Consider the following 21967-nt stretch of genomic DNA (forward strand, 5'->3'; position numbering starts at 1 on the left):
GAAATATTCTTAAATCTTGTAATTTGCCTTAATATTTATTTTATAACTAGTCAGGTGATACACATATAAATCAGTGTAATGTACTTTTGTACAGTACCTGAGGGGTACTAGAGAAGCATAGTTTCAGCACCAATCCAAGAGATCAAGCTGCAGTGGAGGGGTTGGACTGTTTGTTTCTTTCTGAGACTCCAGCCAGCATAACTATAGTCTGATTGTCAGAAAACAACCTCTTGTCTGCAGAGTTTTTTTTGTTCATTAAAATGAATGTGGTTGGAATAGGATCTTGAAAGGCCAGCTCAGCTGAAAGCTCATATAGTTGGACCTCAGGAACTGGTCCCATTAGTGATTCTGAATTTAACAAGCTCAGTTTAAATGAGTCTCCTGCGGAAAAGTTTGGGGAATGCGGCCCAGTGAAGTGGTGAGTAAGCAGATAATTGGGAATTTGGTAAGCGAAGAGACACAGGAGTGGCTGGGAATACATGTAGATGCACTGACACCAATAATATTTGTCCAAATCTGATTGGAGGGATGAGACGTGAACTTGTTCTCCTCTGGCAGAGATGTACCTGTGAGAGGAAAGCACATGTCTATGAGCCTTGGCATAAGTACCAGCCAGGCAGTTGTACTGCAGATATTTTTGGCCGTCATACAAAGAGAAGGGAAATCTTGAGCTGCTGTGCATATTCAGATCCACCAAACTGTTGAACATTAAGCCATTACTGGCCTCTTCAGTCTTGAGAGCTGCCTGGGTGAGAACATTGTTGTTCATGTATTGTTTGTAGTAAAGTAGTGTCTTAGAGACCCCAACCAAGAGCAGGGCCACCCCGAAGATGACCTCACCATAGCTAAAGCTGTAACAATGTTACCATTATAATTTGTTTTGCTCCTGCCCTAATTTTGCTAATACTAAACTGGTCTGCCTGAAATTTCTCATGCAATAGTATATCTAAAATGGTGTGGCCTGTATGCTCAAATTTGTTTTATTCATCTGTCCTAGGTGAGAGCTAGTGTTTCAGCTAGCACAGAGTGCAGAGGAAATGCCTCTCTCAGCAATGGGACAAGTGAATGGGTTGGAGTTCTGGCCAGCTATGCAGTGATAGCCACTCCATATAATTAATTTGTAAATAAGGCTTTAAAACCAGGCAGCTGGTTGCCATCTCCTTTTTTAGCTAACTAGTTTTCAGATGTTTAGACCTCTTTGAATTAGGGACTTCAGTGTCCACTTTTCTCATTGATATCAGAGCTGCAATCCCAGCCTGTGCTCTCTAATCTATTAGAAGTCTCCTTGGTTTGCTATGCTTTTCCCCGACAGGAGCTCTCTTGGGAAATTGGCCAAAACGAACAAAGCTTCTCCAAAGTCAGCCAAGGAAAGTACAGCTCTGAGGCTATCACTGCTTCTCCAGGCAGTGACAGATTAGAATTTGTAATTGTATCTTCTGATCACTTATAAATCAGGAGTTGACAGACTTGGGTATATTTAAAAAAGCTGTTGTGTAAAGTTTTTCTTTTTTTCCCCTCTCCCACCTAAATCATGGGAAATTAATTTGCACTCTTGTCAGCATAAGGCATCTGTATCTTTGTAATGAAACAAATATAAATTAAAATTAGAATATTTGACATTTTGAAGTGAAGACCTAATGTAGGATTTTGTGTACTTGATATGCATTGTATGATATAGACTATTTCAAGCCTGAGGCCGCAGTCATTTTTCCATTTCAGTAGCCCAATGAGTTTTTTAGGAGATTGCCTAAAGTATTTTATTCCATATTTTATACCCTGGAAACAAATATTACTCAGAAAAACAAATGGGTGAGGCCTTACTAAACTAGAAAGTTCACTAGCGTGACCAGACAGCAAGTGTGAAAAATTGGGACAGGGGGTGGGAGGTAATAGGTGCCTATATAAGAAAAAGCCCCAAATATTGGGACTGTCCCTGTAAAATAGGGACATCTGATCACCCTAAAGTTCACTCTCTTTGGTCTGTACGGTTTGTTTTTGTATGAAAATAGATTTTGCTTTAATAAAGGAACAGGATTGGATAAGTCAAGAGTTAGTAATGGTATATGGAGTCTTTCACATCTAGGAAGAATGGTCTAGTGGTTAGGGTGCTAGCCTGAGACTTGAGACCCACGTTCAATTCCCTGCTTCACCATAAAGTTCCTGTATGATCTTGGGCAAATCATTTAATTTTTCTTCCCTAATTCCCCATCTATAAAATAGGGATATTATTAATTCCTTGCCTCACAGGAGTGTTGAGAGACACTCAGATAGTAAAGGGATGGGTGTCACACAAGTACTATAGGTAGATCTAGGTTGTGATGTGATGTATCCCCAGGTGAAGCCTCGAAACTGTTGGAACCGCTGTGTTCCCCTAACTATTCAGCTGGGTTGCCCTCTCCCCATGGTCTGCTGGCGACACACAGCCAGTCCCTCTGGGCCCTGTTATCACCCTAACATGACAGCAGGTGGCACCACACACACAACTAAGTTACCTGAGTGCTTTACCTAAGCCACTCATGGACCAACAATGGAGGCACCAGCCAATTTCCCAGGTCCCCAGCATTGCATCCCTATTGGAGCATATACCCAGAATTATACCATCTTGCACTGCACAGGCATTTGTACGGTGCAAGCTCATTAATTATTCTGTCCTCCTCCCCCCTGCTGTGGGGAAGATATGCCCCAGCATTTGTTAACACAGCTAAGATTCTCAAACACTTCACTCAAAAACACCCTGGTTAAGATAAAACGGGTTTATTAACTACAGAAAGATAGATTTTAAGTGATTATAAGTGATAGCAAACAGATCAAAGCAGGTTACTTAGGAAATCAAACAATCGCAATCTAAGTCTCATACAAACTAGATAGGATTTGAATCAGCAAAATCTCACCCTGACTGATGGTACAAGCAGTCTTACAGATTCTTGATATGCAGGCTGCATCTGCTTGGCAGCCTGGGTTCCCCTCCACTTTTCAAAGTCTTTTGTCTTCCGTAGGTTCTTTCAGGTGTTGAGTTGTGGGGGAGTGAAGACAAATCAAGATGTCACTCCCTGTATTTTATAGTTTCTTCCAGTTTGCTGGAAAGTCTATAAATGTGAAGGGGGGTAGGGTGGGAGGAAGGAAGGGGTTCGCCTCCATTGGCCAAACATTCTCCATTGTCTCCGTGCTCCCTGGGAGGAGGCTTCCTTATACCGAGTTCCTGTGTTAGTGGATTCTTCCCTTGATGGGTGTTGATGACAGCAATTAACACTGTCTGGCTACTCCATTGTTGTACCTGAAAGGCTAGTTTGGGGTATTTCCAGCTTCACATCATATTTTAATAACTCACACATAGCAAGATTTCATAACTTCACATGCAATGATAGCACATACAGTCCAACAAGATATTAATGTTTAGCAGATCCAGACTTTTAGAATGATACCTCTCATGGCATACTTTGTACAAAACATCTCATAATTACATCACCATGATAAATATGGGGTGCTTTGGGGTGCAAAGTGCCACATAGGTTACAGCTTCAAATCCAGTGGGAGTTTGTGAAAGCTATCACCAACTGATGGCTGACAGGTGCCCTAGGTGCAATGAGATGGTGGGTTCAGTTCCTATTGCAAAAACAGCATCAAAATGAGAGGAAGGATCATGTTGTGGTTAAGGACTGGAACTTGAGAGATTTGTTCCTGATTCAGCCACAGACTTCCTGAGTGACCTTTGGCAAAAAAATATTTAACGTGTTGATACTTCAGTTTTCCACTCTGTAAAATGAGGCTGATAATACTTTCCTATATCAAATGGGTATTATGGGTCTAATTTCATTAAGTTGGTGTGATGCCCATACACTGTAGTTGTGAACAGCATAGAAAAGCCTATAAATCAGTACAACTGGTACCCTTCTTGTTACAGAGGCTACAGACTGAATAAAGACTAAACTAGAGTTCACAAAGACTCTTAGAGTTCATCCCTTCATATCACAGCTAGGACTGTTCAGGGAAAGTTTTCACTGCCATTACACTGTGGGTTCCATTGACTAGCCAGCTAAGCCCCCTTCATTTGCCACATTGTATTTCTAGCAGAGAAATAAAGATGGAGAGCAAACCAAGGCACATAGCTGTTATTTGGCTTGACTTAAATGTTTTCACACCCGCTTAAATGGAGAACTCAAGTACTATAACCTAATGTACCGTTAATGCAGAGTGGCATGTACCTGTAAGAGGCTGTAACTTAGTGTTTGTTCTTGTTGAGTAGATTCTGCCTCCTGTAAGATGTTTGGAACAGAAATACCATGAGTTGGCCAAGAACAATCCAGCAGGATCCAAACTCCAGCCATCCTTTTCCAATTAGCAGTGAAATGTGACAATGTTTTCGATGCCCACTTAGGTTGGGTTTTAAGGTTAGAGCTCAGATTAGCTCTGTCAGGCTATTTGTGTAGCTCAAAGTCTGTTTATTCAGCAGGTCACTCCCTCATTTCCCTTCTTGAGATGTAATAGTAATGCCACTGCTGATGCATCAGAAATTTAATGAGATGTGAAATTTCAAACTACTAGTTTTTGGGCAATTGTGTGTTTTATGAGCTTCTGAGACATGGCCTTGGAAGAGGTCCTGTGTATCAAGTTCTGCCTGCAGTGAGTTGCATGAGCACAGTTACTCTTGAATTCGGTGGGGTTTGTGCATGTGTCTTCAAGGGCATCTTTGTCCTTCTGTGTGAGTTTGTCACATTACTCTCGTCCAGTGCAGCACAGCTCCATCATAAATATTTTAAGTATCTTTCGTTAGAGGGTCTCATAATACTGTACAAGCAGTAAAGATATGATTCACCCCTTTGCTACAAAGCTGACTCAGGACACTAAATGGGATTTTGGGCAGGAAGGAAATCAAATTTATCTGCAAAATCCAGAGGTGAGCAAAGGGGCTGAATAGCCACGTGGAGTGTGTGTGTGTGGGAGGGGGAGAGGTGTTTTAAATAACTTACTTTATGGTGAAGGGATGGGTGATTTTATAGGAATAGAGACATGGCCTAAAAGTGAAGTCCATGTCAAGCTGGGTTAGTGCATATCTTGCAGTCAGTCTCTCTGCAGGACTCCCCTTGACATCAGAGAGAATTTGATCAGGCGAGGGGTTATCTTCTGGACAGGGCTTAAATTCTCAGAGTATTTCCCAGAGCCCCCGACCCCCATTCCTCATGGGAGGCGCCCAGGGACTTGGGGCTTCAGCCCCACAAGAGGTGCTATATGGACCTCCTGAAACCAGCTTGCAGCCCCCCCATTGGGAACTGTTGGGAACTCAGACAGGAGCCAAGTTTTGAAAATATTTACCGGTGCTCTGTTCCAGTCAGCTCCAGCTGAATTTAAGCCATGCTTCTGGACATGACAGCCTTTAAACCTGTGTGCTCGTAGGGAAAATAAGCCATTATTCCTTGTGCAAGTTCTGTTTTTCTTCCAATCAACACCTGTTTCTCCCTTTTCTTTACGTATTTAAATCAGTCCCAAGGTGGTTCCTACTAGCCCTTAAAAACCTGATATGTGAAACTGTGATTACCCTGGCTCCTGAATTGGAACTTTTGGTAAGAGAAATTTCTTTTTTTTCATGTAGCACCAACTGCATGCTTGACGCTTTACAGACAAGCGCCCAGCCAGAGTCCTTGTTCTGAAGAGTTTACAATCTTAGTATTTTAATGATGCCTGTTTTGTCTTGGTTTATTTCCTTATCTGTATGTTAGAAGAACTCAGTGAAATCTTTCCCATATTAGGGAAGGATGATGAGAGGAAGGATGGCCTTGTGGCTAAGGCACTGGACTATGACTCAGGAAATCTGGGTTTAATTCACAGCTGTGCCACAGACTTGCTACATGATCTTGCACAAGCCACTTAATCTCCCTTTGCTTCTGTTTCCCATCTGTCTGGTGGAGGTAACTCTTCCCTTTTCCTGCCCTTCCTGTCTTGTCCGTTTAGACTGTAAGGCATTGTCTCTTACCACGTGGATTTACAGTGACTAGCACAATGAAGTCCTGATCTCAGCTGAAGCCTCTAGGCAGTATGGCTGTAATACAAATAATATTGGAAACTGTTTTAATTGCTACATTGCTAAGATAATTTATGAAACACTTCTAGGATCCTGTCTGAAAAGAGCTTTTTAAAAAATGTTATTGCATCATTGAACAATACTGGAAACACACATCCAAAACAGTTACAAAGAAAACACAGTATTTCAAAACGCTGACCTTGTCCGTTGTTATCGCATTAGCCTCTGACTTGGGTTTTTTAAATTTGCCTTTTTATTACTTAGGATTTGTTCTTTGACATTTTTTTTTATTTGAAATTTGTGATCTCATAACATATTTCCCAATTGTTTTTAGTCTAGTGCTTTTATAAACTGACAAACTAGTCCAAACTCTCTACTACTGCAAGTGGATGCAGCTCCATAAACTTCAAGAGACATGTGCCCACTTTCACCAAAAGAGAATCTGGCCCTTAATCTCTCCCTTGTTTGAAATTTGGAAACCATTTTTAGGGCCCAGCAGTCCCATGAGGGACGTGGCTGTGCAAAGAATACAGGATCAGGCAATTCTGTTTCAGCTCTGAGAGAACTGTTTTGATGAAACTCCCCTCTAAAAGCTGTTTGCTTTTTTTTTCAGTTCGAAGATGTGACTGAGGATGAATCACTTGAGTGCAGTTCTCTGAATTTTCCCAAGAGGCTATTCCCGATGTTCTTTTCTCTTTCCCCTTCAGCTGGTGAATCGATACTTGTATTCGGGGAGTGCAGACAAGACGGTGAAGTGCTGGTTAGCAGACACTGGGGAGCAAGTCCAAACATACAAGACTCACAAACACAGCGTTAGCACTTTGAAATACCATGCAGGAATCTGTAAGTTTCCGTTCCAGAAATTTTGTCTCATTTTCCCTGCTATTTATGGATGTTTTTCCTTTGATTAAAAGTGAATAATAAAGGTAACATTATAGCTGTGAGGAGTGAGATCTTGTGAAATCTTCACTGACTCTTCCTCCTGCTCTAGTGCTACCAGATTCAGCACCAAAGTATGGCGCTCACTCTGCTGGTGAGCGGTTGCTGAGAGCACCTTCGCTTCTCCCAAGCAGAACATTAGTGCAGGTGCATGCAGCTGCTTCTACTCCCTGGCTGCAGCGGGATCCGTTTATTTCTGCACATCTCACAGTATATCTGGATGGGTTGGAAGCGTGGCTGGGTTCCATCCTCATGTGCACCAGCTAGCACGAGAGCCAGTGGCGTAGCTAGGTGGAGTGTACAGGGGCAGTGGACATAAAAAAAGGTGCCACCCACTGTACTCACCCGGCGGCACTGAAGGTCCCCGCCGCCAAAATGCCGCTGAGGACCCGGAGCGAGTGAAGGCCCCTGCCAAGCCGGAGCGCGCGAAGGCCCCCGCCGCCGAAGGGCCGCTGAGGAGCCGGAGCGCGCGAAGGCCCCCGCCGCCGAAGGGCCGCTGAGGAGCCGGAGCGCGCAAAGGCCCCCGCCGCCGAAGGGCCGCTGAGGAGCCGGAGCGCGCGAAGGCCCCCGCCGCCGAAGGGCCGCTGAGGAGCCGGAGCGCGCGAAGGCCCCCGCCGCCGAAGGGCCGCTGAGGAGCCGGAGCGCGCGAAGGCCCCCGCCGCCGAAGGGCCGCTGAGGAGCCGGAGCGCGCGAAGGCCCCCGCCGCCGAAGGGCCGCTGAGGAGCCGGAGCGCGCGAAGGCCCCCGCCGCCGAAGGGCCGCTGAGGAGCCGGAGCGCGCGAAGGCCCCCGCCGCCGAAGGGCCGCTGAGGAGCCGGAGCGCGCGAAGGCCCCCGCCGCCGAAGGGCCGCTGAGGAGCCGGAGCGCGCGAAGGCCCCCGCCGCCGAAGGGCCGCTGAGGAGCCGGAGCGCGCGAAGGCCCCCGCCGCCGAAGGGCCGCTGAGGAGCCGGAGCGCGCGAAGGCCCCCGCCGCCGAAGGGCCGCTGAGGAGCCGGAGCGCGCGAAGGCCCCCGCCGCCGAAGGGCCGCTGAGGAGCCGGAGCGCGCGAAGGCCCCCGCCGCCGAAGGGCCGCTGAGGAGCCGGAGCGCGCGAAGGCCCCCGCCGCCGAAGGGCCGCTGAGGAGCCGGAGCGCGCGAAGGCCCCCGCCGCCGAAGGGCCGGAGTGCCGCCGGGTGAGTAAAAATTTTAAAAGGTGCCTATAAATTAAAAGGGCACCACTTGTGCTCAGAGGCGGAGTGGCTGCTCCCCCCACTTCCCCTCTGGCTACGCTACTGACTAGAGCATGCAGGTATAGCAAGATATTGGGTTTGTGTAATGCACAATTTATTGTTCTCAAACTAAAATGTACATCTGTGAAACCTGGCTCCTTCCCCTTCCAAAACATTCTGTCTACTTTGACCTGAAAGCTAAAACTCCTATTCAGACCTTCATAATCTCCCATACTGATTCCTGCAAATAAGTAATGTCTTGTGTCTACAAACCCCATCAAGGCCTCGTTGTGGTAGGCACTACAAACAATGAAGATAGTTCCTGCCTCAGAGAGTTTACAGCCTAGACTTCTCACCATATCCTTGCCGCTCTCTGAATCCCTTTGTAGGCTATCTCTTCTAGCATGGCTCATTTACACTTCTTGTTCTTGGCTTCAGGATCATGTATAACGCTGATCCTAGATAGTCATCATCCTGAGCAGCGATGAGCTGCCAAAATCTGAAGAACCGATTCCTTCAGTCGCTCCAGGTCTTTGGCGGCACTTCGGCGGCGGGTCCTTCACTCGCTGCGGGTCTTCAGCGGCACTGAAGGACGTGCCGCCAAAGCCCCAGAGCGAGCGAAGGACCCGCCGCCGAAGTGCCGCCAAAGACCCGGAGCGCTGCCGGGTGAGTAAAAATTAAAAAGAGATTCCAAGCCAGGGGAGCCTCCCCAACTGGGAGCTCAGGCGGGCCGGACAGGATGGTTCTGCGGGCTGGATGTGGCCCATGGGCCGGAATTTGCCCACCCCTTTAACAACCGGTTCTAAACTGGCTTCAAAATTTAACAACTGGTTCACGCAAACTGGTGCAAACCGGCTCCAGCTCACCACTGATCCTGAGCCTTTTTATGTATCATCCTCTGGCCTGATCTGCCAGTGATGTAGCTGTGGTGTGCTATTTGCCCAATAAATGTCTCCATACCTTCTTGCATACAGGCAACATGGAAGAAATGCCCTTCCTGAGCCAATCCACAAGGCCACTGCTCTCTCTTCAGCTCCCTCTTCCACATCTGCCTCAAATAGGATACCTGCAAATAACTCTAACTGCATTGTTGTAGGGTAATTTGGAACTAACGGTCCATCCCTATAGGTGAAAGGGCAGTACAATGGCAGGTGAAATTCACTGTTGACAAATAGAAGGTAATGCACATTGGAAAGAATAATATGAGCTACTCAGACATACAGATCATGGGTAAACAATGATTAGCTGACATGATGCTGAACATGGTTTTCCTTGGTCCACACTGGCTGGTTGGTCATGATCAGAATCAAGTAAGCTAACTTGATTTCATAGTTGTTCTGGGGCACTTAAAAAGTGTTCAGGTAGACAAGCCCAGAGGCATGATACTGAACTATATACACTATATATTACTACAAAGGGTTCACCCCCACTCTCCTGCTGGTAATAGCTCACCTTTCCTGATCACTCTTGTTACAGTCTGTATGGTAACACCCATTGTTCCATGTTCTCTGTGTATATAAAATCTCCCCACTATATTTTCCACGGCATGCATCCAATGAAGTGAGCTGAAGCTCACGAAAGCTTATGCTCTAATAAATTTGTTAGTCTCTAAGGTGCCACAAGTACTCCTTTTCTTTTTATATACACTGCTGGTCTGATCCACTATTGTAACTCCTACTTCCTGTTGGGGAGGAGGACAGGAGAGGTGAAGGGGTGGGAGGTCTTTCTTTGTTTAATGAGAGCATGAGAAAGACGAAAGTCTCAGAACAATTCCCGCTCTGTAGCTCAGCTGGGAAATCAATTGACATTGGCTCACTTGAAAGATTACACACAGTTCAAATAAAACTTTCCAAGCTGCCACCCCAGTATTGCTAGATTTTGCACACTTTGCCGTCTTTTCTTTCATTCCCTTCTCTTTCCATAGCACTCCACGCTCTGTGACTAAGCAGTCACCATTGATATATTTAGCCAGACCTGGGAGAAACATGTGACAGAGGTGTTCACAAGGGTATTATTAGCTTTTAATATAATAATAAAAGCTAAAAGGATTTGACAAGAGAATCATAGAATATCAGGGTTGGAAGGGACCTCAGGAGGTCATCTAGTCCAACCCCCTGCTCAAAGCAGGACCGATCCCCAATTAAATCATCCCAGCCAGGGCTTTGTCAAGCCTGACCTTAAAAACTTCTAAGGAAGGAGATTCCATCACCTCCCTAGGTAACGCATTCCAGTGTTTCACTACCCTCCTAGTGAAAAAGCGTTTCCTAATATCCAACCTAAATCTCTCCCACTGCAACTTGAGACCATTACTCCTTGTTCTGTCATCAGCTACCACTGAGAACAGTCTAGATCCACCCTCTTTGGAACCCCCTTTCAGGTAGTTGAAAGCAGCTATCAAATCCCCCCTCATTCTTCTCTTCTGAAGACTAAACATCCCCAGTTCCCTCAGCCTCTCCTCATAAGTCATGTGTTCCAGTCCCCTAATCATTTTTGTTGCCCTCTGCTGGACTCTTCCCAATTTTTCCACATCCTTCTTGTAGTGTGGGGCCCAAAACTGGACACAGTACTCCAGATGAGGTCTCACCAGTGTCGAATAGAGGGGAACGATCACGTCCCTCGATATGCTGGCAATGCCCCTACATATACATCTCAAAATGCCATTGGCATTCTTGGCAACAGGGGCACACTGTTGACTCATATCTAGCTTCTCGTCAACTATAACCCCTAGCTCCTTTTCTGCAGAACTGCTGCCGAGCCATTCGGTCCCTAGTTTGTAGCGGTGCATGGGATTCTTCCGTCCTAAGTGCAAGACTCTGCACTTGTCCTTGTTGAACCTCATCAGATTTCTTTTGGCCCAATCCTCCAATTTGTTTAGGTCCCTCTGTATCCTATCCCTACCCTCCAGCATATCTACCTCTCCTCCCAGTTTAGTGTCATCTGCAGACTTGCTGAGGATGCAATCCACACCATCCTCCAGATCATTTATGAAGATATTGAACAAAACCGGCCCCAGGACCGACCCTTGGGGCACTCCACTTGATACCGGCTGCCAACTAGACATGGAGCCATTGATCACAGCCATTGATGAGACAGCTGACTTGTCCCATTTGGGAAATAGAACATCAAGTGGGCAATGAAGAACATTAGGGACCTGTTTGGGAAGAATAAACACACCATTCTAACCTTGTAAAAGAGAAACTGCCCCCTTACAACCAGTAATTTGTTTACAATATGATTTGTTACAGTAGCGCCTAGAGGCCCCAGTAGAGATAAGAGCATCACTCTGCTCAGCACTGTACACATGCATTGTCAGAGGCGTTGCCTGCTCCAGAGAGCTTACAGCTGAAAAAAGACGAGCCAGACAAAGTATTATTTTTGCAGATGGGGAACAGAGAAAAGAAACAATTTGCCCAAGGTCACACAGGAAGTCCACAGCGGAGCTGGGAATTGAATCCAAATCTCTTGAAGGCCAGGCTAGCATCCTAACCACACAACCATGCGTCATCTTCTCTTTGCCTCTGTAACTAATAACACCACAGATTATTAAAACTAGATTTTTTTCAGTGCAATTTCTCTTTCACGGGTTATGCTTGTTGTTTCTCTCTTACATTTTTGGGCTTGGACAATGAAAATGAATTTAGTCAACTCAGATGTCTGTGCTGCAGTTTTTGTGTTGCAAAGGTTGCCAGGGAATCTTGTTTAAGAACTGCTCCTTGCACTGAATTTTAACCCCTTCTTCTCCAACCCCCTCCACCCTCCATAAAAGGGGTTTCTATTGGGTTTGTAGGTAGGTTTGGATACAAATTTATTTATATACAAACTAAATGTTGGCCCAAACTTGATTTTACATTGCCCTGTTGAAGCTCAGTTATACAAATAATCTCTTTAAATGCAAAATGACAGTTCACAGGGAAATAAAGGATACCTGTCAAAAGGCAAATCCTGAAAGAAAGAGTGAACTAAAATGTACTTGCTAAGAGCAATGCAGTTGCTGCTCCAGCCTTCCCTTGCTTAATTTGAGATCTGCAAAGCTTGTGCCACTAGATGTACAGTGACAGGTTGCTCGGTGTACCAGTAAATAATACTGAACTACCACGTTTGTCCATTTCCTCTCTTTCAGTAGTCAATCAATGCCTTGTCATCTGTTTTGAGGGGTGAGATGGCTGGAGACAGAATGTGAATCCTTGGATGCCCTTCTGTTTCACAAAACTTTCCACACTGGCAGTTTATGATGAGGCATGAAATACAAGGATCACTGATTTCACCTATTTTCTATCTTAGTTCAGAAATTTCTATCTGTAGGAAAAGTCAATGAGCTGGGAATAGTTAAGAAAAGTGGTGCCATTAGAAGAGAATGTTCCCCAACCATTAAAGCTGGTTGATATGGTCCTTACTGTGCGTATTAATAGCTAGTTGTTCATAGTCTGAAATGTTCAAAAAAGTCTTGTGATTTTTGTGTGCCCAACCTGAAACTCCTTAAAGGCGCTGAGCATATACCCTCTGAAAATCAGGCCCCTTGAAAGTATCTCAAGTTGGGCACCCAAAATCACTAATCATGCTTGAATTTATAATAACCTTCCATAGTTCATATAGTATGTGATATACAATATAGACATGACACACACTTTCAATCATTTCTATAAACTCCTATACTGTAATGGAATACCAGCTCTAACCTGTGGCTTAAATCACTCAAAGGATGTATTGCTTTCAAGGATCCTAAGCTACAAGAGTTAATTGAAAAAATCAGCTCTTCTGAAAGGAAATGTGTAGAGTTGCTTGAAGATGCATTTTCACTGCTGAAGAAAAAGGATTTTCTTTTGTGTGATATCTCTGCACAGAGGAATCCTACCTGTTGATAATAAGCTTTTTTGGTTGAAAAGCCCAGGCTTTATTCTAACAGTGGTAAAGCCGTGCTTCATATATTATGAGAGAAAGTGTTAGACTCGTACTTAATTACTGGGGTTTGCAGTTTTTCTTTCAAAATCAGAAGGGTATTTGCCTCCGCTGCTTGATGCAATAGAAGAAACCGGTGAAGATACTACAGCAAGGAATGGGCCCCTGGAACTGTATGGTGTTCAAAGATAATGAAGGCTTCAGAAAAATCTTTGAAACTCTAGAGACTGTCAAAGCATGTGTATAGACAGGGAAACATACAGAGAGAAGGAAGGGAAACCTAAATGTGTGCAATTAACGTGGTCGGGTAGACTTAACATGAGAAGGAACCATAGACTTGAGGAGGAGCTCAGTACTTTGAAAAATGAGAGGTGTGTGTGAGGGAAACAAAGCCCAGAAGGAATTTAGGCTGAGTGTAATGAATGTGTAGCATGGAACAACAAATGTAGCCACAGAAGCAGCAACTGCTTGCTTTACAAATAAAACGAATGTTTTTGAGTGGGGAACATTTCAGGGGTAAAGTCGGGAGCTGGTTAGATGAACCTGAGGCGTGGCAGCATCTCCTGGAGGAAGATACCCATGTTAATAAAACAGGGTCCTTTGCCGTCATTTCATGTTATGTGCAGTAACTTCTTCCTCCCAGTGGATTATGTACATTGGCATTCTGGACCAGATCATCAGCTCCAGTAAATCCAGATAGTGCCACTGAAGTTCAGTGGAACTCTGCTGACTCTCATTAGCTGAGGGTCTGGCCCCACATCATCTAACCCTGCTCAGCGCAAACCTGTATTTCATGGTGATTAAAACATCAGTGGCTACTGGTGCATTGTCTACACTACTCTGCTGTTGGAGCTCCAGAATGCTTAGCAATGGTGGGAAAGACCATAGAAATGTAGGACTAGAAGGGACCATGCACAGAGGCTGGACAAGGTATGATCTCGGCCATCCCTGACGGGTGTTTATCTAACCTGTTCTTAAAAACCTCCACTAATGGAGACTCTACAACTACCCTAGGTAATTTGTTCCAGTGCTTAACTACCCTTAAAGTTAGGAAGCTTTTCCTAATGTGTGACCTAAATCTCCCTTATTGCGATTTAAGCCCATTACTTCTTGTCCTGTCCTCAATGGTTAAGGAGAACAATTTATCATCCTTCTCTTTATAATAGCCTTTTACATACTTGAAGACTGTTATGCCCCCCCCCCGTCTTCTCTTCTCCAGACTGAAAAAAAAAAGGGTTTGTTTAATCTTTCCTCATAGGTCATGTTTTCTAGATCCTTTATCATTTTTGTTGCTCTCCTCTGGACTTTCTCCAATTTGTCTACATCTTTCCTGAAGAGTGGTGCTCAGAACTGGCTGGAGTACTCCAGTTGAGGCCTTATCAGTGCTGAGTAGAGTGGAAGAATTACTTCTTGTGTCTTGCTTACAACCCTCCTGCTAATACATTCCAGAATGACCCTTCTCTCATTTACACAGGACTAAATTGGGAGCAACCTTACTGGTGTCCATGAAGCTAAACTGGTATGAGCAAGTGGAGAATGGGGCCCAAAAAGTGTTTTTCTCGAATAACTCATCCTTTATGATGGGTCACATGGCTATCCTCAAAAGGCCTCATTGCTTCTTTGTGTTAGTGTTTACAGGAAGTGGTGATGCCAGCGCTCGAGCTTTCAATTCAAAGACAGGAGTCCTGCAGAGGGTCTTCCGAGGACACAAGTTCATCATCAACTGCATTCAGGTGAGGAGGGCTTTAAATGTAAAGGACTAAACCTCCAAGCTGTATTTTGATTGTGGTGACCCTGAAATGTGCAGTATGGGATTAAATATGACCCTATTGTTCCAGATTCACAATGAATTATTGTACACAGCTTCCCATGATGGCACGCTAAGGATCTGGGATGTACAAGGAATCTGCAAGCGAAACAAGCATCGCCTGAAGACGGAGCGGTCTGTCCCGGGCAAGAGCTCTCAGAAGGGAAGCCTGTCTCGTCTTTTCAATAACAGAGTTGGCTGCACAATGCAACAGGAGAATGGGGAACTTGAGGCTGTTGAACTAATGTGATTGCCTGGAACAAACTTTCTGAGCCATCTGCTGTACCACTGGGTGCAGATAAGCCAGACCGTGGAAAGGGGTGGGAAATTATATTGCCCAAAGTGCTCAATCAAGAGTTCACATTCTTGTGAATCATGAAACTACTCTCTTCAGACTATTACTGACGTCTCGCCGCATCTCACAGTATATTGTAATGGAAAGTAAACTTACGTGGATGACTTACAGACCAGGGGCAATATGGGGTTAGGAGCCATTGTGGAAAGCAGTCCATGAGATATGCCTTCCCCTGTATTTTTGTTTGTAATTATAATTTGTATTTAAGTCTCCTTTTCCCAGTTCCTCCCTGTACAGTGGTATTTGACCCCACTGCTGTATCATGCTGGTCCCTGACAGGAGGAGAGGCAGGAATAAGTAATAAGCCAATAGGCTCCCTCCCCTTCTTATTGCCTGTTACAACACACTGCGATGGAGCAGAATGTGCAAGCGAAAGCTGCCTTGCAGGATGACTCTGAATTGAATTTTCTCAGCTCCCTTTGGGGTAATAATGTCCTTGCCTCTCGCTGATCCGAGTGACTTTAATGTAGGAGAGTTTGGCTGAGGCACACAGATGCCTGAAGTCTCTCTGGGGCTTGAGCTTACAGCAACAGAGCAGAGATTTAAATGGGCTTTAAAAAACTCCGGCAAACGACCAACCTGAACTTCAGGCCAGTTCCTCCCCATACAGCTCGAGTGGGAGAGCAGGATGGCAGTGGGTGTACCCGGTGGGGCGAGGGCCTTGTTTCCTTGTTGTGGAGCTTGGAAAGCAGGTCAACAGGCTTCAGGGATGCTGGTTCTGAAGGATGTGATGGAGGGGGGGGTTGAGTGAATGCAGCCACCCAGTAGCTCTCTGGCGTCTCTGCTCAGCCTGGGCTCCCTTCACATCTCATTAACCCGGCAGCGGTGCTGCCCATTCCATGACAGGTGCCATAGGAGCCAGACAAAAGCTAGAGAGTGCCTGGAGACCATAGAGGCTTTGAAATGAAGAGCATGGGAATGTAGAAGGGTGTTACCATGGAAGAAGGTGGGGACCTGTTGGAAGGGAGGTGGTGGTGTGTAAAGATCTAGAGTGAAATTGCTAGAGACCACCTAGGTGTGCCTGAAGGAAAGGGGTGCAGTAGGTTTGGAAAAGCATCTGAATCAGTGGTTCTCAACCTGTTTATGCGGCCCACAGTGTATTATGTGGGCTGCAGGTTGAGAACCACAGTGCCACCCCCGAACTGCCCACAGTCCCCTATGCCCAGCACCCCTGCCCACAGCAGGGCCAGAAACAGTGCCCTGGGTGCAGGCCGGGCAGCAGCTGGACCTGGACCCCGCCATGCAGGGCTGGGCAGCTGGGAGCCCTGGCACTGGGCCAGGAGCTGAGTTGGCCAGCAGCCAGGACCTGAGAAGGGGGGCCAGGAGCGGAGCCCCACCTGAAACCTGGGGTTCTGCAGCACCCTGGTAAACCCCTAGCTCCCAGTGACCCCCACATCCTCACTGCCCAGTGGCCGCCTCCCCCCCCACACCAAACCTATCCACAGACCCACTCATCAGCCCCCTGCTGGCAGGAGTGCTCCAGCAGGCTGCAAGACTGTCTCCCCCTCAGCCAGCCCTGCCCCCACCAGACCAAAGCAGCAAATTTTGAATTTTTTTTAGTACACAGCTGTGCGCTAATTGGGCCGCAGGTTGAGAACAGCTGATCTAAATTTAGGGGTGGCGCACTCGTCTTGTCCAGGTTCACTGCTCCTTGATAATCACTGAGCCATAAATATTCAAGTGTCCTTATATTTTTATTGTTGATATAGCACACTTTGCAGAATCAATGAAACAGATACGTAACCATGTTTTTTTATTTTTGTGGCTTTATTTATTCTGTATTGTGGCGGATAAATGCTGTAATACTCTGCGAGTGGGTAATAAACACATGGCATCTATAGATGAAACTGAATCCTTTATTTTCTTGCTGCATACATAGGATTGGCTGCAGACAAATGGCAGTCAGACAGGGAGGAGAAGGGGAGAAGCATAGGGAAAAAATCATGTGAACTTTACAAACATGTCCTCACTTTTCCCGCTTAGATGGGCTGGAGCAGGGGTGGCCAACGTATGGCTCCGGAGCCACATGTGGCTCTTTGGATTGGCCCCGACTCCGGGGCTGGAGCTACAGGGACCAACTTTCCAATGTGCCGGGGGGGGGGGGGGGGGGGGAAGGCTCACTGCTCAACCCCCGGCTCTGCCACACGCCCTGCCCCCCACTCCATGCCCTCACTCCTCCCCCTACCCCCCCCCCGAACCTCCTGCACGCCACGAAACAGCTGATGCAGAGGGAGGGGAGTGCTGATCGGCGGGGCTGCTGGTGGGCGGGAGGTGTTGGGAGAAGCTGTTGGGGGGCTGCTGACGTATTACTGTGGCTCTTTGGCAATGTACATTGGTAAATTCTGGCTCCTTCTCAGGCTCAGGTTGGTCACCCCTGGGCTGCAGTCAAGTCTGTTACTAGTGAAGAAGGACGGTCCCTAAATTCTTATGCCCTGCCTGCTACAGCTGTATGATGCCAACATCTCAACGCTTTAATCCACTGAGTTTGACTGACAAAGCCACAAAATACACTGCAGCCTTGGCACAAGGTATGTTATGCTGGGAGCCAGGACACCCTGGTTTCACATCTTGGCTTGCACTAGCTGTTGCACTTCACAACCCTTATTAGTAAGTGAGGGAGCTCATCCCCCCTTCTCCCCCCCGAAGCAGGAGAATGTGACACCCTCCGTTTTACAAATAAAGTCACGGATGGCAAAGTTGGGACCAGAACCTAGCTCTTCGGTAGCACAGTGCCACTCCTCAGTCACACTGCCTGTAAGGGCTTGGCTCAGCCTAACCATTAGCACGCTGTCCTCCCAATGCACAGCAGTGAACCACGGCAGCCTTACGCCTACAATGCTAATACTGTCTAGCAAACAGGTGTGTGAACTGGGGCAAAGTCTGTGCCACGCTGAACCCCACACATCGTGCCTGGGCCACAAGGATAACAGCCGACATTGCGACCAGTTGTTCCTGTAGTGCAAGCAGTCGAGCTGGCGACTGGGGATCAGAAGGTCTTGGGTCAAAGCCTGCTGACTCACACTGTGGGGGAAAGTAGCACGTCTCATACGGTGAGGGTTGTCCTAGAAGGAGTTAAACAAGCTGCCACAGGCCTATCTTTTTTTCTCTCTCTCTTAAATGCAGTGGTGAAAGTCTAGCCTTGCCCAGTGACAGGACCAGTACAGCTCTACTCAGATTTCAAGGCCACAAGGGACCACCAGATCACTTAATCTGACCCTGTGTATAGCACAGGCCCCCAGTGCCATCCAGGACCAGCCCTTTATACCCAACACCCCACGTTAGCGTGAAGTATTACAACCCACAGGAGACTGTTAGGTGCTGCAGGCAGAGAAAAGAGGGACTGAGGTGCACCAGTGCCAAGGTGCTGCAGTGGCAGAGAAATGATTGAGATAGACCCAGCTAATTCTGGTTACCCATGTACTGCAGTGGAAAGCAAACACTCCCATAGTCACTGCCAACCTGACCTGGAGGAAAAGTCCCTTTCCACCCCACATATGGTGAGCAGTTAGACCCTGAACAAGACCCAGCCAAGCACCTAATACTCCCGAGGGAATTCTGGTGCCAAAAAATTCTACACCAAAAAATAAAAATTCTATCTGCAACATTTTAAAATGCTGCATATTTTCTCAATAAATAAAGGTGGAGACTGCAGCATGGCTTGGGGGAGGGGCTGTGGGAGAACACAGGGCCCTGGCTGCACAAAGGTAGGAGATCACCCTGTGCCCCCCTCCAGATTTGGCAGTGGGGCTGCACCTGAGCCTCACCCAGCACAAGAGCCACAGCCCAGGGCCCTGCCCCTCCATGCCAGGTGCCAAGACAGTAAGTGAGAAGAACAGCGTCTCACTTGCATGCCCAGCCCTGGCCACTGATCCAGGTATGAGGCAAGCAGCTCTGCCTTGCAGGATCCAGGTGTGGAGGGGCTCAGTGTGGGAATCCAGGTGTGGGGTGAGGGTTCGCTGTAGGGCAAGCTGGAGGTGGGCCGTTCAGAAGTGGAAAATCTGGATGCACAGGGGCTTCTTGGGGGGTTCTGGGTACAGAGGGAATGGGACTCTGTGGGGTGGCTGTGTGTGTGTCCAGGTGAAGGTGCTGAGGGAGGGAGGCTTGGTCTGGGTGCAGCAAGTTGGGGTTCAGTGCGGGTGGGAGGGTCTGGGTGCAGGGGGAGCTTGTTGACATGGTCCAGGTGCAGGACGGGTGGGAGTTCAGGTGTGTGTATGGGTGCTTGGTGGGGGAGTGAGGCTCAGCTGGGGTGTGTGTTTGGGTGTGGAGGAGCCCAGATGAACAGGGGAGCCGCTCCCTATACAATGACCCCCCCACCCCCAAGGCTGAGGAGCGCCAGAAGCAGGAAGCGGGGTGGGGGGAGAGTTATCGCAGATGCATCGGAGGAAGATTTTAAAAAAACCCCAACCTGCCAGACTACATTGAGGGTGGGGGAAAAATCCTTCCTGATCCCCCTCCAGCGGGCTGCCTGAAACATGAGCTTTTATGAGCATAAAATGGACGTGAGCCCTGCCCCCCCACCATCACAAGTAACCCCTTCATACAGTTACACCCATAACATTGTCCAGCTTGTTCTTGACACAAACTAAGATGCTCACTCAACCTTCTACTGCTTAGAAACCTTCTTCTAATCTCCAGCCTGAATTTGTTCATGGCCAGTTGACCCCCCCCATTTGCCCTTGAGCCAACATTGTCCTTTAGCTTAAGTAGCTTGTCACCAGGGGTGAAAGTAAGTCGAGTGACTTACCGGTACTCTGGGGCCAGCTCTGGCTCCTGGAAGGGGCGGGGCCTAGGGTGGATGGGGCGGGGTTGAGGGGGTCAGAGCCAGCCCCAGCCCACCCTGTAAGGTAAGTGCCCCCCCCACCGGGATAGCAGCAGCAGCCCAGGGCTCCCCTCTTCTACTGCCCTGGCCCTTTAAATAGCCACCAGAGCCCTGGGGAAGTGGCAGGGTTCCAGCAGCTATTTAAAGGACGGGGCGGCAGAGGCAGCTGGAGCCCCAGCCCATTAAATAGCCCCCGGAGCCCCCCACTAGGGGCTCCGGGGGCTATTTAAAGGGCCCCGCGGATCCCCTGCTTCTACCGCCCCGGTCCTTTAAATAGCCGCCGGAGCCCTGCAGCCGCTACCCCAGGGCTCCAGCAGCGTGGCTCTGGAGGCAATTTAAAGGGCCTGGGGCTCCAGCCACTGCTGGGAGCCCCAGGCCCTTTAAATTGCCCCCTGGGGAAGCCTTACCGGTACCAGGGTGTACCGGCTTACTTTCACCTCTGCTTGTCACCTACCATGCTATTAGCACCCCTCCTGTCCCTCGCAATCTATTTATAGAGGGCAATCATTGCCCCTCTCCGCCTTCCTTTTGCTTGACTAAACATGCACGGTCCTGCTTTTCTATGCAGGTGTTTGTTTACCAGTTGTTTTCTATGTCCAGCAGGTGACCCCACCACTTTGTTGGCTGGGACTGGAGTTTGTGTGTTTAACTCATACTAGGTGTAAGTCTACACTTCAAGCTAGAGGTGTAATGTCCAGCTCCAGGTGAATGACCTATGCTTGCTTGTCCAGAGCTAGCCTGGGGCAGTCTCCACCAGCTTGAAATTACAGCTTGACGTGTGAACACATCTAGAAGTGCTGGTTTAGGAACATACCTGCAAGGAGGACTGGCCCCATATTCTACCCCGGCCAGGCACTACTCCATCTTGCTATGCAGCTCGCTATTAACCATTGGTCCTGAGGGGACACATTTATAAGATGGTGGCTCTTACCAGGCTCCCTCCTCAACAGCCAGGAGGCTCACTCTATTCATAGGCTGTCTGCGAGCTCAGTGATGTGTGTTAGGAGTTCAGATGAATACACTGGAGTTTGGGCTGGAGGACAGGTAAAGGCTTAGTTTTTTCTCTGCTGGGTAAAGTGCACCTACACCCGTACAGAAAATTTAAAAGAAAACAATATTGTGTATGTTTACATGAACTGAACAGGCTGCCCTGCAGCAGCACATGGTGCTGGGAAAGAACGATAAATGGTGGAGATGATCCCTTGGATCAGAGTTGGGTGAATGAGTAACCTGAGTTTTGCCTCTTGCTTGTAAGCAGATCACAGTAGCAAACATATGTTTGAAATTACTCTCAGACTTCAACGTGTAATTCTTACTCTGCAGCTCACTTGCCAGTGGCAGCTGTTCACTATTTGCCACATGGGCTATTTGGATTAGTTACATGACAGGTGGAACTGTTTCTGTTAGAATGACCTTACACATTCAATAGTAAATTTTAAATTTCCCTATGGCAAGCATTTCATTTTAAATTGTACTGTCTTGCGTAAGCAAAGCTTCAATGCTTAAGGAAAGCACAAAGCAAGAGAAGTGAACAGTTCCATCAAAACTGATGCACACTCAATTGTCCCCCCACTCCTGCTATTCACTCTGCACTGTATCAAGCTATAGAGTCCATCTACCCCAACTACATCATTTGGTGGGAAGCTCTATCCGGTAACACAGTATCAATTTAATAAGGGCTCAAATCCTGCCAGGCACCAAGCCTCCTCAACTCCCACTGGTTTTAATACGAGCTGAGAGTTCTCAGCTGGTCACAGGCTCAAGCCCAAATCCCTCAGGGCCAAACCACTTCCTTGTCCTTCCTTTGTACCGCTGTCTTGGAGGACATCATATTTCTTCCGTTTATTTCTAGGTAGTCCCGGAGCTGATCTTTTTCAGGTTTGTTTCATTCCAGCCACCCTTTATTGGGTTTTGGTATGCTACTAGTATTC

At 47.3% G+C, this 21967-nt stretch overlaps 1 protein-coding gene across 2 annotated transcripts in view; it reads left to right on the top strand.

Annotated features, from left to right (window-relative positions):
- Nucleotides 1-17064, top strand: part of WDR86 (WD repeat domain 86) — a 50460-nt gene extending 33396 nt beyond the window's left edge. The window contains exons 5-7 of one of the 2 annotated variants that reach the window (XM_073334633.1): nucleotides 6724-6859; nucleotides 14685-14788; nucleotides 14894-17064. In XM_073334633.1, the coding sequence (XP_073190734.1) occupies nucleotides 6724-6859; nucleotides 14685-14788; nucleotides 14894-15112 (459 nt within the window). In that variant the 3' untranslated portion in view covers nucleotides 15113-17064. The remainder of the gene's footprint in view (nucleotides 1-6723; nucleotides 6860-14684; nucleotides 14789-14893) is intronic. The other variant, XM_073334634.1, reaches the window with a different exon arrangement.
- Nucleotides 17065-21967: the final 4903 nt, after the last annotated feature.

Source organism: Lepidochelys kempii, chromosome 2 (assembly GCF_965140285.1).
Source record: "Lepidochelys kempii isolate rLepKem1 chromosome 2, rLepKem1.hap1, whole genome shotgun sequence".
In the NCBI taxonomy this organism is placed as follows: domain Eukaryota; kingdom Metazoa; phylum Chordata; order Testudines; family Cheloniidae; genus Lepidochelys; species Lepidochelys kempii.